General features: G+C 53.9%; 2 protein-coding genes across 9 annotated transcripts in view; one reads left to right on the plus strand and one right to left on the minus strand.

The window, feature by feature from the left end:
- Ppp1r13b (protein phosphatase 1 regulatory subunit 13B) overlaps window positions 1-1,930 on the plus strand; it is a 73,043-nt gene extending 71,113 nt beyond the window's left edge. For both annotated transcript variants that reach the window (XM_040742382.1, XM_040742383.1), the window contains one exon: window positions 859-1,930. In XM_040742382.1, the coding sequence (XP_040598316.1) occupies window positions 859-900 (42 nt within the window). In that variant the 3' untranslated portion in view covers window positions 901-1,930. The remainder of the gene's footprint in view (window positions 1-858) is intronic.
- Zfyve21 (zinc finger FYVE-type containing 21) lies at window positions 1,637-16,599 on the minus strand. 7 transcript variants are annotated; one of them, XM_040742385.1, is made up of 8 exons: window positions 16,418-16,599; window positions 7,228-7,278; window positions 6,182-6,350; window positions 5,195-5,270; window positions 5,023-5,114; window positions 4,561-4,614; window positions 2,732-2,874; window positions 1,637-1,950 (listed from the first exon to the last, which is right to left on the minus strand). In XM_040742385.1, the coding sequence occupies exons 1-8, from the start codon at window positions 16,553-16,555 to the stop codon at window positions 1,738-1,740; spliced, it is 936 nt and encodes a 311-aa protein (XP_040598319.1). In that variant the 5' UTR covers window positions 16,556-16,599; the 3' UTR covers window positions 1,637-1,737. The 7 variants fall into 7 exon arrangements, with proteins under 7 accessions (XP_040598319.1, XP_040598318.1, XP_040598321.1 ...); XM_040742384.1 differs by having other exon boundaries at window positions 4,561-4,617; XM_040742387.1 differs by lacking the exon at window positions 16,418-16,599 and adding an exon at window positions 15,552-15,660 and having other exon boundaries at window positions 4,561-4,617.
- Window positions 16,600-16,884: the final 285 nt, after the last annotated feature.

Consider the following 16,884-nt stretch of genomic DNA (forward strand, 5'->3'; position numbering starts at 1 on the left):
CCTGCACAAAAGTCACAAAGACATTTAGGGCATAGGTTCAGTTCTGCTGACAGCACAGAACAAAGTGTTGTCCAAGCCCTAGCAGTCTGCTCTGCATATGGGCAAGCCCCTGAGTCCCTCGAGTCTGGCTTTCCCACGTGGCAGAGCATATGGAGGTTAGAGACCATCAGGGTCACCTCACGCTGCTTTGCTCATGGCGAACTTGGGCAGTACTAAGCCACCCCACATAGTTCTTCCTGACCTGGAGTTCTCCAGAGCTGGGTGTGGTAGCACACACCGTAATCCTAGTGCTTGGTTGGTTTTGAATTTTTTTGTTGTTTTGTAACCCTTCCGTCTCCTGAACTGACAACTGAACCCAAGGCCCGAGCAAGAGCTCTTCAACTGAGCTGAATCCCCAGCCTCTGTAATCCTAGCACTTGGAAGGCTGAGGTAGGAGGATTGAAAAGATAGCAGCCAGCCTGTAAAGTGCAGCAGTGTGGGTTGTGGGCCAGGCTGCAATCATAATGGTGTGTGTCTGTTCTTTAACAGAAACGCTCTTAGCAGGGCGTTGGTGGCGCACGCCTTTAATCCCAGCACTCGGGAGGCAGAGGCAGGCGGATCTCTGTGAGTTCGAGACCAGCCTGGACTACAGAGCGAGTGCCAGGACAGCCTCCAAAGCCACAGAGAAACCCTGTCTCGAAAAACCAAAAAAAAAAAAAAAAAAAGAGGGAGAGGCTCCTCTGGGTCTGAGTGGAAGGACAGCTGAGGTTAGGTCTGAGCAAGCACGTTTGGGGAGAATGCTGAGATGGCAGGAGAGGAACAGAGGCCAGTTCCTTCTCGGTCATCTTTTTGCACTAACTCTTGTCTGTTGCTTCTCAGTTATATCCACGGATCAAGCCCCGGCAGCGAACACTTGCCTGAACTTCCCCTGGAGTACCACAGTCTCATTAGCTCCCAGGAGCTACTACAGGATTCCAGCTGCCCTGGAAAAGCTGAAGCTAGGAAGGTCTCATGGTGCTCACTTTAGCAGACAGTATCCACAATGTGAATCCCAGCTTCCCGGTGAGGCCCTTCTCCAGTGCAGTGACTGGGGCCGGTAGTACTTTGGCCTTCAGAGAACTGCATTTTTGCCAATTACTGTAAATCCAAATAAACACCCAGCTTCCAAAATACCCGCCCCTGTTGCCAGTAAGAAGTCCTAAAACTATGAACCCTGCCGGTTGCCGATGAAGACAAAGCTCTGACTGACTCGGCCTGAAGGCCCCTTCTCATGTGTGACGTCTCTGATCTTCAGCAGAAGCAAGCTGCTACCAGGTGGTGTTGGCTATAGCCCTGCCCTCCTTGGAAAGTCTCAAAACCGTCATTCATTGTCATATTTTCCTTTCACTACCAAAGGAGTCTATTTAGAAACTGTTGTGTTTAATTAACCAGATGACCTCATGCTGTGGCAGGACTTGCATGCCTTAGCACACAGGGTCATAGGGTTCCTACAGCCTTTAGTGTTACCTTCAGCCCCTTTGTGGCAGGAGTTCATTCTGTTCTGAGTGCAGTTAGCCACAGGAGTCTGGGCAAGAAAGCCACCAGGCAGACTGGGATGCAGTCACTATGGCCGCATTCCAAGCGAGCAAGCGAGACAAACTGTACTCTGGGGCTTGAACTCTGTAGACAGGCTTTTTATACACCAAGATTATTTTCAAGTAGGCCATTGGAAACTCCCAGAATTGTATTGGAAATGTTCTTCCTCATTGAAACAAGCCCTTAGGCTTTCTTCTCCATGTCTTGTGCATAACTCCGTGTAGATCCGTGTGTAGGCTCTGGGAGCAGTGCTGTAGTCGGTCCCAAGTAGGGACTGTACAGGGTGGCGCTGAGAAGTGACGCCCTGTGTGCAGCCTCTGCCATCCCAACACCACTGATGCTGCTGGTGCCGTGTACAATAAACTGCTGTCTCACACCTGGCTTGAGTCTTGTTTTCTGGACACAGGACAGATGCACAAAGTGAGGCTGGAGCCTGCTGTGTACTTTCAAAATAAGTTTTAATTATATACTTTATATACAAATCGCTGTGTAGTCATTTAATAAAGTGAAACAGGAAGAGAAAAGTAGAAAACACGAAGGTGATGCCTTCTCTTAGTGACGTAGAAAAGGATTGTTCATTGCCCCAAGTTAGTGACAAAATAGACAGAGAGTCATAAACAGGCTAAGGCGTTATAAACGGGCTATTGGAGATAGGCGGGTCCAATGCTAAACTAGGGGCCTGAATGACCACCACCTAATTTGTTTCTGTGGGAACAGGGCCCAAAGTCTTTAACAGACCTGGGGATCTATAAACATGGTATAGGTTATACTAAAACTGATTTAGTACTGTAGTGCAGCCTCTCCCAATCCTAGTAAATACCAACAATACAACATAAGTTCTTTAAAGCGTTAATCAACTGTGTACATATTGCACTAGGTAAGTGAACACTCTGCTTCCAGACACTGGAACTGCATTTCCAAGCACACACAGAGCAGAGCCCTGAGTGCCTCATCAGGCAGGGACAAGCAGCTTGGACTTGGTAACCCGATGTGCTGAGCTCAGCTCCCTCGAAGTCACTGGTCTCGAGATTCGTAGAGGAGCTTGGTGGCCTGCACAACACCATAAAGCACACTTGGTTCTGGGCCTGACCACAGCGAGCGAGCCTATGTGCCTTCCAGGGGAGCACTGGGGGCCCCAGCTACATGGCGACTCCGCCTCCCGGCCTGCCCAGGGTACCTTGTGCATGGCTGCCAGCCACGCTGCTGCCTGCCTCTTGCTGCCATTTGCATCCTCTCCAGCCACCAGCCTCAGCTGCGCTGCAGCCTCTGCCCCTGGCTCCGTGTACTGCAGGAACATGCCTGTGGCCCGAGTGCTGCCCGCTGGAGGAAGAGATGACATGTCACACAGAACCTAATGCCCGCGTGCTGCTCGGGAAGCAGCCTTGTTGGAAAGCACGCAGTGGTAAACGATACTAGCTCCTGCTTCTGCAGAGACCCCGTGCACACAGGGAACGGGAAAGGAATGTAAAAGGTTTGTGATCCCCAGGGCCAGAAGCTAATGGCACCAGATCATGAGCTTTTCATAGTCCTGTTCTCCAGCAGTCAGGAAGCCGCCAAGCCTTGTGTATCCATGCATTCTCCTTCCAACCTTGAGACACCACATGCATGCCTGTGTTCGTTCTCATTCATAGTCATTCTCATTCTCCACACACCCCACACAGACACACCCACCTACAGCCAGAGCAGAACAGTGAAGTAAGAAACTACTCTAAGAATGCCTGGCCATCCCAAGGTAAGCCAAGCAGATAGTTCCTTCTGCCCGGGCTTCACACTCAGTGGCTGGAGGGCACAGCTGAGTAGACTGAATGCAGGCGCACCGCCCACTACCCTGTCAAGTCATTCTTCCGACTCACAGGGTCCCACGGAGAACACTGCGGGTCAGCCTACCAAGCCATAGCTCCATCTCTGGGCTATGACCAGCTGCCCCAAGCATGATTTGAATTTAGCTCTGCCCTAGGAACAAGCCACTCGAGACAGATCAGTCCTGTCAGGAAAGGTTACTAGACTTCTCTCTCATGGTGACCAAAAGAACACACTGGGAAACCACTCACCTCTACCCAGACATTAACTCTTAAATCAAAGCAGCCTGAGCCTGTGGGCACACAGTCCATAGCCAAAAAGATGCCTGACTTCCTTGCTTCCAGAAGCTCTGGCTCACAGGGCTGGGCCCACCCCGAGGGTTTCTATGTCTCATTCAAAAGCCCAGAAACACCTGAAGGCCTCGGGCTGAGCTGCCCTACCCGAGCTGTCGCAGGCTGTGTCTACCACCAGCTTTTATAAATAAAAATGTACTGAAATGTGGCCATGGTCACTGCTGGCTGTGGCTGTTTTGTGCTTTGCATGGCCATCAATATTTTACCCCCCATGCGGGCTGGAGAGAAGGCTCAACAGTTAAGAACACTCACTGTTCTTGCAGAGGACCTAGGTTCAGTTCCCAGCACCCAAAACTATCTGTAACTCCGGTTCTAGGGAACCCAACACATTGCTCCGCTCTGGAAGGGCACTGGGCATGTGTGTGGTACATACAACATGCAGACAGTCATGACCTTTAGACCTCCTGATGGGGGGAGAGGAGGGTTGAGTGGACTATCCTACCCATGGCACTAGGATATCTTCAACCAGCTTAATGCTCCACGCAGCACCTTGTATTCCATCAGCCAGGCCCCTCTTACCACTCTCCTCAGTACACTGAGATGGCAGAGCTGAGTCAGGGACCCGAGGCAAGCTACTGGGCAGTGACGAAAACTGCCGCCCACTGCATATGCCTGGTGCCTGTGAGCCTACCGCCGGCCGGCTTCTCAACTTGTGGTAACTTCTCCTGGGAAAGAACTGAGCAAACTACTTTATGCTGTCAGGACACACTCACACTTTATAGACTCATATATTGGACCTAATACCTATCTAATCAAGAGAGATAAACCCAACTTTCAGAATCCACCCCTAGGGACAGAGGAGGAGCAGACACCACAGCATGCTGGGAAGAGTGGCCCAGGGATGGAGGCTGACCTTGAGAGGCGGGCAGGCTCCCCAGGAGGCTGGTGTAAGTGTGAATGTCTTTTTCTACTTGAAGAAGGCAGGCAGTGCAAAGAAGAAACAGCCGAGAGTCAGTCAGAAAATGGAAAGCAAGATGCGGTTAGGTCCAATCTGTAGGTTCAGAGTGTGCAAATCTACAGTAAGTCAGCAGGGGCCTTGGTTGCAGAGGCCTGCAGGAGAGGCAGCAGGCCGCAAGCAGGCTCGGGTCAGCCCCCACCACAGACTGAACCTCAGATGATATCAGAGACAGGATACCGTGGGCACATCAGGCCAGTCTCCCCTCGTTATCCCCGCTCCCCCCTGGGTGGGTTCTAAAGTTACTGACTTAACACTGGCCCCAGTGAGGAGCATGGCAGGCCATCTTGGGAGCATGTGCAGTACCTCATGTTGCCCATATAGGTTCTAGAGAGTCTCTTGCTCGGGAAAGGCATGTACCTCCAGGGGTGAAGCCTTCTGTGAGAATCTGCACGGTACAGACGTGCGCAATCTCAATTTCATGATGGCTGTCCCCGTCCAGAATCAAGCACCTATAACAAAAGGGACAGTTATGAGACCGGGCCTGGAGCCTACGAGAGTACTGCCCGTGACAGTGGGACTTTGCCCTTACCTCTGGTTGTTGGAGAGACGGCAAACCATGGTTTCCGGCTTCTCTGAGTCCCCAAAAGTAACGAGGAAGGTAGCTCCTTGGAAGACAAAACCAAACGCTCACACAGGACCTACTGCTGTATCTCCCTGTCCCCAGACCATGCGCTCGGGACAAAAAAGCCTTCTTCCGCCATTACCAGATGGGAGAGCAAAGGCTGACACAAGTAACAGCCTTGTGTTAAGGATCCCTTCAGTTAGGCAAAAAGGCAATAATGAATTAAGGGTCTCAAAAGCTTAAAAGACACTGCTTGGGGCTGGAGAGATGACTCTGGGTAAGAACACTGATACTGTCTCAGAGGACCCAGATTCAATTCCCAGCACACACATGGTGGCTCAGAACTGCCTGTAACTCCAGTTCCGGGAGAGCGGCACACTCATCTGACCTCTGCAGACATGAGGCAGACGCATGGTGCACAGACACCATGTAGAAAAAATACCCATCTGCATAAAACAGAATAAAGGCCCTGCCGTGCATACACAGCTCTAAATTCTGTTCGCCCTTCAGAGATGGCAAGCAGGGGAGCCCATCAAGGTCCAGATCAGATAACTCTGGTACTCTGGTGCAGACTGGGCAAGACCACTCAGAGCGGAGGCTGGCCCTCGCCTGTGGAGTGCACACAGGCCACACCCCAAAAGAACTCCCCTCTCCCTCATGCCCCTGGGCTGTGCCTCAGAGCTGCACCTGTTACGCTTTGTCTGCAGGCCTGAGGGCCATGGCCACACAGGCTTGACTCCCAGTGACAGCTGCCATCCGGGGAAGGTGCTGCTGAGCCGGGCTCCCCGGCCATCTGGTGCTAGTGCCCAGTAAGGCAGGCTGGCATCTTAGGACATTTTGTCTCTGAAGTCCATCTCTCAGTAGGGCCAAAACAAAGCAGAGGATGAGGGCAAGACCCGCCGTCTTGGAGCAGACCACATTTTAAGCATGGCGAGCGGACACGGTGTCACTCACCACTTAGGAGCACCTTGAGCTGCTTGTCGTAAAACTCAGCCTCGCGGTGAGACACCAGGGCACACTCGGCACACTGGCGCACAGGGTCCACGAAGCACATGCGCCGAAGTGGCACCTTCTGGCTGCAGCACCTGTCGCAGAAGCACTTCCCACAGCGGCGGCAGTGGTGCTGAGGAGGGCGGGGCCGGGCGGTGAGCACAGTCGGTACAGACACCAGGCCCACCCCGCTAGCCACAACTGTCCCGACCTCCCGAACACATCTGTAGCTGTGTGTGTCACTTCCACACAGACCCAGGAGCCTCCATATGTGTGCGTGTGTGTGTGTGTAAGTGTGAGAGTGTGTGCGTGCGAGTGTGAGTGCCTGTGAGTGTGTGTAAAAGTGTGTGAGAGTGTGTATGTGTGCGTTTGAGTGTGTGAGTGCGAGTGTGAGTGCCTTGAGTGTGTGTAAAAGTGTGTGAGTGTGTCTGTGTGCGTGTGAGTGTGTGTGAGAGTGTGTATGTGTGCGTGTGTGAGTGCGAGTGTGAGTGCCTGTGAGTGTGTGTAAAAGTGTGTGAGAGTGTGTGAGTGTGTGTGTGAGTGCGAGTGTGTGTTGCTAGGGCCTTGTACATTTGTTTTTCTGTTTTTTTGTTTTGTTTTGTTTTTCGAGACAGGGTTTCTCTGTATTGTTTTGGAGGCTGTTCTGGAACTCGCTCTGTAGACCAGGCTGGCCTCGAACTCACAGAGATCCACCTGCCTCTGCCTCCCGAGTGCTGGGATTAAAGGCGTGCGCCACCGCCACCGGCTCAGGGCCTGGTACATTTGAGGTGGGCTGTTCCCTCAGTTACAAACCAAGCCCTTAACTCCTTCGACTTCTTGCTGCCCAGCACATGCTGTATCTGAGGCTCTTGGAAGGTCAGGAAGGGAGCTACCCCCGTGACTGAAACAGTATCAAAATGGCCTGTAAGATGGGCTCCTCGGAGAAACTGGGTTTCCCCAGAAAGAACTCTGTCCTCCTGGGCCCCGTCCTACATATACACACAAACACCACCACCATGGCCTCAGCTTACCTTTCTGGTGATAAAGTCAAATTTGGCATCACACTGCATACATCTTGGACACTAGGAGAGAACATGAAACAGAATTATAACCCAACTCTGTCACTTGACTAACTGCGGTGGAAGCAGCCTGCAGGGGCAGACTAGGGAGCAGCAAGGCAGGACAGCCCCAGCTCAGTGTCGGCTCAGAAGCCAAACAGGACTGCTCAGGCCACACCCCAGGCTCTAGGTTAGGAGAGCAGCATTAAGACTGCAGATGCCAGCCGGAGCCTGGCCTGGACGCCCGACAGCCAGTATTTTACAGGGTGCAGAGGCATAGAGTCTGGCTTTTTTGCAGGAGTCCAGATTCAGAAGGGCTTGATTCCTTTAGACTCGGGGTGCAGGAGCGCATGCTACCTGCTTTACCCTCATCTTGTTACAGGGGTCCGAGCTGGGTGCTGTGAAATGAACACGACATTCCACGGCAGTCAGTGGCCTACACTGGGAAAGGGCATGTCCACCCTGCCGTGCACACAAAGGAACACGGGCAATCTTCGTAGGAGCTACGGCTCCAGACGGCTGGGATGGAAGCTGAGCGCACACCTGACTAGGGCCCGTGAAGACGCCAGAGCAGAGCAGAATGAGCGGCCACCAAAGGCTTACACAGGAGGGAGCAGAGGCTCTGAGACGCACACGGGGTCTGCACTGCAGGGGGACGGTAGCCTAGGATGGCAGGAAAGATGGGGTGCCCAGCTCACCTCACCAGGGAAGAGGGCTGAACCTGCTCTCTCCCGCCTGCTTGCACTGCTCTGCTGCAGACGGTTAGGAATGGCATTAATGGGCTGGCAGGGGTGGCACACACCTTTGATCCCAGTTCATGTGCAGCCCGGTTTACAGAGCGAGTTACAAGACAGCCAGGAGTACAGCCAGGGGGAAAGAGGGGGAGGGAGGAAGGGGGAGGGGGAGGGAGGAGGAGGAAGAAGGAAGAGCGGGAGAGAAATGGCCCTAATGGGCCAGGTGGGGTGGCGCACTCCTTTAATCCCAGCACCCAGGAGACAGAGGCAGGCGGATCTCTGTGAGTTTCAGGCCAGCCTGGTCTACAGAATGAATTCTAGGACAGTCAGGGCTACATATTGAGACCCTCAAAAAAAAGAAAGAAAAGAAAAGAAAAAGAAAGAAAGGGGCGCATTAACATTAGGGGCTGTGGAGATGCTCACTGGCCTGCTCTTCCCAGGAAATCTCATGTACATGTACACACACACACACACACACACACACACACATTCATTCTAGGAAAGAACGAAAGAATGGGCCACATTTGACCTTTTCATCTCAAGGCTGTTCCAGATCTCACCACTGGCAGAGGGCTGTGCAGCCTGACAGCTACCCAGGAGTCCCTGGGGGCAGGACAGTACCAGGAGTCCCTGGGGGCAGGACAGTACCAGGAGTCCCTGGGGGCAGGACAGTATCAAGAGTCCCGGCTCTGCTGGTGAGCACACCGTGGCCCAGCAGAGGCTTGCCCTGTGTGGCTGCAACCCTGCCAGCGCTGGCCTGGCTTTCTGTCACGGCAACATGACAAGAGTAAGGCAAGGGACACAGGATCCATGCGGCCACTAGGTACCTTCTGCAGCACGGGACCCCCCAGGATGGCACCTCATCCCGAGTGTCTCCAGACCCCAGGTCTTTGCCACCCACACGTGCTACAGGCTCTTGAGTCTTCTCCCTGCTCCACCAGCTAGGTGATGTCTGCAGGGAGGGCTCCTCCTCGTCCCGCTGACAGCCTGACCTCTTCCAGCTCTTGGCCTTGTCATAGGCTGATTCTGGAAGATGCCCACAAGAAATGGCACTGAACATGGACCATCATCCACAAGCCTGCAGCTCCTCCCTCCAGCCTGGACCTACAGACCATGTGTCCAGCACTAGGCTGCAGCATGTGTGCTCCAAAGACACAGATGAACGGCTACTTGGAGGCAGCTCCTATCTGAGGAGGAGGCCCACTTTCTCAGCTGGTCCACGACGGAGGCCAACAGCACCAAGCGTCTGCAGGAGCCTCTGAGGAGTCCTTGGGACCATCCTCAATGTCCTTTCCCTGCGGGAGAGCAGGGACCCTTGGGGCACCACCGTAGCAAGGACAGAGGCACCAAGATTGCCCGAGGCCCTACAGGCCCTAGCGAGCGCCACTGCGCCAGCGAGAGACCATGCTTCTGAGACCCACGGCCAGCATCTATTTCCCTGCGGCTCTTGCGCTGCTCTCTGGCCTTGGTGGCCATGCATGGCTCATCCCGGCCTCTGGAGCTCCAAAGGCCAGGCAGCAGCTGCCGGGGACCTTTGCCCTCAGATTCTCATCCGTTCATTAGCACTCCACACCGAGTGGCAGCAAGTCCCTGCTACAATGTGGTGTCTTCCTTGACTCAGATGTCGGCTGCAAGAACTACACGGTGGTCACGGTTTGATTAAATAAGGAAGCCACAGCGCCACCAGAGCAGCTATACTTTTATAGTCCCTAGGCCACCCTGGCCCTTACCCTGGCCCAGCACACAGCCATGACAGGAGAGCTTGGACCACCGCACACATGACCACCAGAGAACAGCTTACAAGGCATGGTAGAATGCTGTGTTCAGATCAGCTGAATGACAAGAGTGCACGCATGCACACACACTCCCACGTGGAGCCAAAGGTAGGGTCTCTTGTAAATTGTAATTGGTCTAAGTAATAAAAACCTGGAGTCAGATATAGAGAGAAGGCGCAAGCCACCGCCACACCTTACCTCCTCAGCATCTCAGACAAGACAGCGAGTTCCTGCTTCTCCCTGCTTATATTCTGTTTCTGCCCAGCTACCTCACTTCCTGTCTATCTGTATAGACCTCCAGACCTCTATGGTTAGCTCATGGCACGCTCCATTCTCTGACCTTCAGACAGGCTTTATTTGTACAAGCGAGACATCACCACAGCAGACTGTAGCTTGCCAAGCAGGGTAGGCTAGCTGGTCACCGAGCCCCAGTATCTATCTCGGCTTCCCCAGTGTGGACAGTGTGGACGAGCCCCAGTATCTATCTCTGCTTCCCTGGTGTGGATGAGCCCCAGGATCTGCTATCTCGGCTTCCCCGGTGAGGAGGGTGATACCAGTTTCCCCGCTACACACACTGCAGTGGACTATTTAGGATCCAGTGTGACGCGTTCCTTGCTGAGTGAGCAAACCCCTGCCCTGGGCGGTAACGCTCCTGTCAGCCCTGCCAGCTCTTCGGAGCTGGTCCTCCAGCTGACACTCCAGCAACTACAGCCTGCACCATCCCTGATGCCTGTGGCTCCTCCCTGCGGGTCCTGTACCACCTGTAGCTTCTAGAATCCCAGTTCCTCCTACCTCACAGCCCCATTTGTCTCTAGATGGCTTTGTTCCTAGGACCCAAAGGACACCTGAGGTCTCTCTGGCACCTCTTAGTGCAGAGATCCTTTCCCGTCTTTGGCCTCTTCCACGCTTGCAGGTTGGAAGGGTTGAAAGCACCCTATAGCTTTCATTCTCCAATATCACTGGGTTTTTCTTTTAGAAAGTGGAGGTGGGAAAAAGGCTAGAAATGAAAATTAAAACTAAACAAATAAATAAAAAGTAAAGAATGTAAAAGCAAGAAGTAACAATGGCTAGTGACTCTAAGGGCAGCACCCTACTGTCCAGACTGGTGACTGTCCTGCTCCTGAGTCCCATCCCCGAGGCTGCTGTGCATACAATCTGACTTTTCCCACCTCCCTCCTAAAACCAGTCTCCTCTGTCTGCCACCACCCTCCCCCAGCCACAGGCCTTTCCCGGACCTCCCCTCTGCTCCTGGCTTCCCTCCTCAGCCCCTCACACGCCCAGGCTTAGTTCAAGCCTATAATCCCAAGCCGAGGCAGGAGGATCACTGCAAGTCCAAGGTTATGGGAAAAGCATGAAATACATAGTAAGACTGTCTCAACAACAACAAAAACCAAAACTACAAAATAACCAGTGTGCTTATTCAGAAAATGAAGACTTTTAAACAAAATAACTTTTCTGATTTCATTAATAAAAGAAATTTCAAATCATCAGCCCAGCAATTGAACATGAGCAGAGAATACAGAACTGACAGTGGATAAAGCTATAAGAATTAAAACCCTGCCACACAGCGCGGGGCCTGCCTGGGGCGGGGCCTGCAGCTCCTCCCTTGTCTGGGCCTCGTGCATGACACAGCTCTTTCAGCAGACAAGAGGATACACAGCACCAAAGTCCCCACTCCACACCCAGTGTCTGACTTCTGTTGCAGGTCACTGGCGGGCAAACTCAGCCGCCACACTGCCCCCAGAACGGAGACCAAAAGAGCAGACTAGGCAACGCATACAGCCAGGACCTGAGGGGCCACGCTTACACAGCCCAGGAGCGAGACCAAGGGCGGACAGACAGAACCAGATTGAGCAGTGGCCCCATGAGACCTCCCTGCTGTGTGAGCCTCTGGCGGTGGCAGGGGCAGGACAGGCCGCTGCTCTCCAGCGCCCCTATGGAGCCTTGCGCCTCTACTTCAGAGATGGGGATAGGCTGGTCAGTCAGGAGACAAAGGGAAGGATGAAGAGACAGGTGAGAGTGAGCCCACCCAGAAAATCTCCACCTGTGCCCTCTGCCCAGAGCACCTGCTGGTCACTGTTGGTCTACTCACCGAGCCGGACTCGGTGGCACCCACTCAGAAGGCCTTCCGGTGGAAGTGACACAGCCTCGGGCAGCAAAAACCAACAGGGGCCCAGGGCAAAACCAGACCTAGGTCAGGGTGCTCAGGAGGAGGATGCCACCTCCCTCCACAGTACACACCGGGGCCACCCCCCCCCCAGCTCTTCAGAACTATGTCCTCAGGGACATCTGACGCAGGCCATGTGGGTGTTTAAACAAAGTTACTGTAAAAAGAACACGGTTTAAGGACTAGAGGGATGGCTCAGAGGTTAAGAGCACCTGTTACCCTTGCCAAGGACCTGGGTTTGATTCCCAGCACCCATGTGGTGGCTCACAACTATTGTAACTCCTGTTCCAGGGCACTCAATATCTCTTCTGACCTCTGGGCATCAGGGATGCACATACAAACACACAGGCAAACTTTCAGACACATAAATACAAAATTTAAAGGTTTATTTATTATGTATACAGTGTCCTGCCTGCATGTATGCCTGCAAGCCAGAAGAGGGCACCAGATCTCATTACAGATGGTTCTGAGACACCATGTGGTTGCTGGGAATTGAACTCAGGACCTCTGGAAGGGCAGCCAGTGCTCTGAACCTCTGAGCAATCTCTCCAGCCCCAAAATAAATAAAAATTTTAAAAAAGATTTAAAAAGACAGCTTTCAAACAAGTATCTACTCTCTTTGAGGAAGGAGAGATGAGACAGCCCTGACCCCACTGTCCTTTCTTCACCGCGTGTAAAAACCGCCACATGAAACCCGCCACTGTGGCCAGCGCTCCAGTCACAAAGATCAGTTAGTCTAGCTGGGTCTAGTGGCTCATGCCTGGAGTCACAGCTACTTAGGAGATGAGCAGAAGGATCATAAATTCAAGGCCAGCCGCAACTACTGAGTGAAATCAAAGGCCAACCTGGACAACTGTGAGCCTCTGTCTCAAAACACACACACACACACACACACACACACACACACACACACACCCCAATAAAGAGGGCCTAGCAAGATGGCCTCCAAGGGAAAAGTGCTTGCTGTCAGACCTGGGTTCAACCCCAGATCCCAGGGTTAAAGGAAAAACTGACCCTCAAAAGCTGTCCTCTGAGCCGGGCGTTGGTGGCCCACACCTTTAATCCCAGCACTCGGGAGGCAGAGGCAGGCGGATCTCTGTGAGTTCGAGGCCAGCCTGGTCTACAGAGCTAGTTCCAGGACAGGCTCCAAAGCCACAGAGAAACCCTGTCTCGAAAAACAAAACAAAACAAAAAGCTGTCCTCTGATTTCTACATGTGCAGGGTGGTACATGCATACACGCGTGTACACACACACATGCACACACGCGCATACACACACACACACACCATATACACTCACACACAATGATGAAAACTACAATTAAAGACTGTGGTGCTGGGGACGGCTCCGTTGGTAAATTACTAGCCACATGAGCATGAGGACCTGAGTAAGACCCCAGAACCCAGGCACGGTCACCAAGTATCCCGGCAGAACCCAGGCACGGTCACCAGGTATCCCGGCAGAACCCAGGCATGGTCACCAGGTATCCCGGCAGAACCCAGGCACGGTCACCAAGTATCCCGGCAGGAGGCAGGTGGGAAATCCCTGGAGTTCACCAGGCAGCCAGTCTAGCCAATGGGTGACTTACAGATTCAGGGAGAGACCCTGTCGGAAAAAGACAGCAAGTGACTGAAGGAAACGGCCTGAAGCCTGGTCTCCACACACACACACACACACACACTCACACACACACTCACACACACACTCACACACACACACACTCACACACACACAGATACATACACATACATACACCAATGCCAAAGACAGTAATTGACGGGAAATCAATGGGTTGTTTAAAAACAAACAAACCCAGCACTTGGGAGGCAGAGGCAGGTGGATCTCTGTGAGTTCGAGGCCAGCCTGGTCTACAAAGCGAGTTCCAGGACAGCCTCCAAAACAATACAGAGAAACCCTGTCTCGAAAAACCAAAAAAAAAAATAAAAAAATAAAAAAATAAAAACAAACAAACCAAACAGTTGAGGAGATGGAGAGTTGCTCAGCAGTTAAGAGCACTTGCTGCCCTTGTAAAGGACCTGGGTTCAGTACCCAACACTTCCATGTGGCTCATAATTTCAGTTCTAGGGGACCAACACCCTCTTCTGACCGCACAGACAAGACAGCAAAGAGCAGACACAGGGAGGAGATACACGAGGAGACATGAACTTGTCAGGGCGCTGAGCTGGCTGCCCCAGAGTGTGGCTCCACCTCAGGGACTGCTCCCGGGTTTCCTAGTTCCTCCTGGCATTTACGCCCATCTCAGCCGTGGGACTGAAGCCTCTGGCCACCCTGTCACAGGGGCTCCCTAGGACACACAGGGAGGCTCCTGTGCCTTTGGAAGAGCACAAGGCGAAGGTCACACTGTGATCCTTGGGAAACAACTGTGAAACCCCAGCTCTTCCCAGTCAGGCCAAGAACCACCCTTCCCCCAGACCAACTAAGCGCACAGGCACAGGCCCCCTGGGTTCAGCGCCAGGACAGTTTGGCAGGCACTCCAAATGCCCGTTCTTTGCCCCATGAGGCTGAATTGGGTTCTGAAGCGCCAAGCAGAGCTAAGGCCTGATTCCTGACTGGACTGTACACTAGCCACTGTCCCGGGCAACCCCTCTCCACCCCACCTCTTCCAGTCCTGGTCACTCAGTGAAGCCCTTTCTGCCTGACCTGAGGCAGAGGCCATGGTACAGTCACCCATCAGAGAGCCCCCCTCCCACCCTGGCACGAACATGGCGTTTCCGCCAGTCCAGACTTTATAGGGAACACAGTAAATTGTCATCAAGTAAAAACACCTAACTTATAGGCTCCGAGGAACGCAACGGGGAAAATGTTGAAAAAGCTAGTCCACAGCCAGTGGTCTAGCAATAATGAAAACACTTTCCCAAGAGGCTCAACTTTTGTTCCCCACAAGCAAGGCTTCCCAGCCCCAACTGCTCTCTCCTAACAAACACAAACACACACACACACACACACACACACATGCCCCCTATTTCAAATCTGTGCTTTATTGGGCTCTCATGCAAAGCTACATGTGCCCAGCTCTGGGTGTTACTTCTACTCGCTAATCCATCCCCAGGATCTGCTCGTTGTTGTTTGGAAACAGCTATGTAGCCCAGGCTGGTCATAAAGTCTCTATTACCTTGTCTCAGCCTTCCAAAGGCTGGAGTTCCGGAGTTCAGGCTATGTCTCAACACTACCCCACGTCCACCCCTTACTTTTTTGGCGTTTTAAGACACTACTCACTGTGTAGCCCTGGCTGGCCTGAACTCACTACGTAGCCCAGGCTGGCCATGAGCCACACCTGACTAAGCCTCACCTATCGTGCAGCTCTGTGTGGTAAAGGCACTCGGTGTTGGCTCAATTATCTCTACAGACAGGAACGAAAGCACAGACTCCAGGGAGGACAGGGACAGCTCAGGGACACACCCAGCACACCCAGGGATAGTCTGGGCCCCCTCCAGGGCTCTAAGAAGTGAGGACTGCCATGAACCTTCCCTTAGGGACTCTCAAGTGATTTCAGGGTTTGGGGGGTGGCAGCTTCTAGTTGCACAGGCGGGTTCTCCAGCCCCCAAGGCCCACTGTTCAAATGCTGGCCCTCCCTCTAAGAAGCCGCAGGCCTCACCCACCTGTGGATGAGGTCACGAGGGGTAAAGGAGCAGCTGATTAGAGCAATGGAGGCCAGGTGTGGTGGAGCGGGACTTTAATCCCAGCACACAGGCGGCTGAGGGAGGAAGATCTCGGTCAGTTCGAGGCCACCTTAGTCCATATGGCAACCGGTAGCGCGTGCCTGGCACCAGGCAGATCTATCTGAGTTCTAGGCTAGTGTGGTCTATGTAGTGAGATCTAGAACAGCGGGGGTGAGGACCCACTTTTAGGAAAGGCATGCATGAATTTACAACGGCCACCGAAACGGCTCACGAGGCAAAGGCACGTGCTGCCACACCTGGGACCTGAATTCCTTCCCCGGGACCCACACAGTGGAAGAAGAAAACTATCTTCCACAAATTGACCCCTGAGTCTACGCGCGAGCGCAAAGGCGCGCACACACAGGAATACATCGTGTAAAAAGTTTTTTTCCAAAGTTTACGAGAGCCACCAGTACTGAACGAGGATGCCTTTTAAACATACTTCATGTACTCTGAAATGAACACGCTGGAATGCGTCAAATGCTCCCACTTGTCTCCCAAATGGCCAAGCAGAGTTCACAACTCCCGCAGACTGCCAACTCCCGGCACCGCACCTCCTGGGCCAGGTGGAGGCCGCCACCCTCCCCTCGCCCCCAGACTCACCCCAGCCCCGTCCCCGCGCCTCTCCACCGCCCCCGGCTCGGCACCGCGCAGCCAATGACCGCCAAGGAACAGAACCCGCCCCACGGCACGGCAGGCACGGCCGGCACGGCCGGGACGCCCCGACTGGAGCGCGGCCGAGCGCCCCGAGGGCGGAGGCTGGAGACGCCCAGGCTCGGGCTGGGGACGCGGGGGCTAGGACGCACCTCCTTGTCCGGGACCCACTGCGGCTCCTCCAAGCCGAACGGGCTTCCGAAGGCGCGGTGCTCCGGCACCATGCGCAGGCCGCTGGGCGAGCGCACAAGCTTCTTGGCGTCGCGACGCGCGGCCACCCCCGAGGACATGTCTCCGCCTGAGCCCCTCACGCCTCCGCCCGCGCTGAGCCCACACAGGGCGCCGCCCCGCCCCGCCCCGCCCCGCCCGCCGGCACGATGACAGCGCCGGGGCCCAATCCGCAACCGCAGCTCGGAACGGGAGCCAATCGGAGGGTGGTGTCCTCCCCGGCACCGCCCTTCTCCAGTCAGCTCGAGGTCCCCGCCCCTGCTGCCGGCCACCAATCCACGGCGAGGGCTGGGGGGCGTCCTCCGCCCCTCTCGAAGAGATTGCGACTTCGGATTGGCTAATTAATCAGCCACGTAGACGCCTCTTCGTTTCTGCTGGGTGGGGCAGACTC

The sequence above is a fragment of the Mesocricetus auratus genome, unplaced genomic scaffold, assembly GCF_017639785.1.
Source record: "Mesocricetus auratus isolate SY011 unplaced genomic scaffold, BCM_Maur_2.0 Super-Scaffold_15014, whole genome shotgun sequence".
NCBI lineage: Eukaryota > Metazoa > Chordata > Mammalia > Rodentia > Cricetidae > Mesocricetus > Mesocricetus auratus.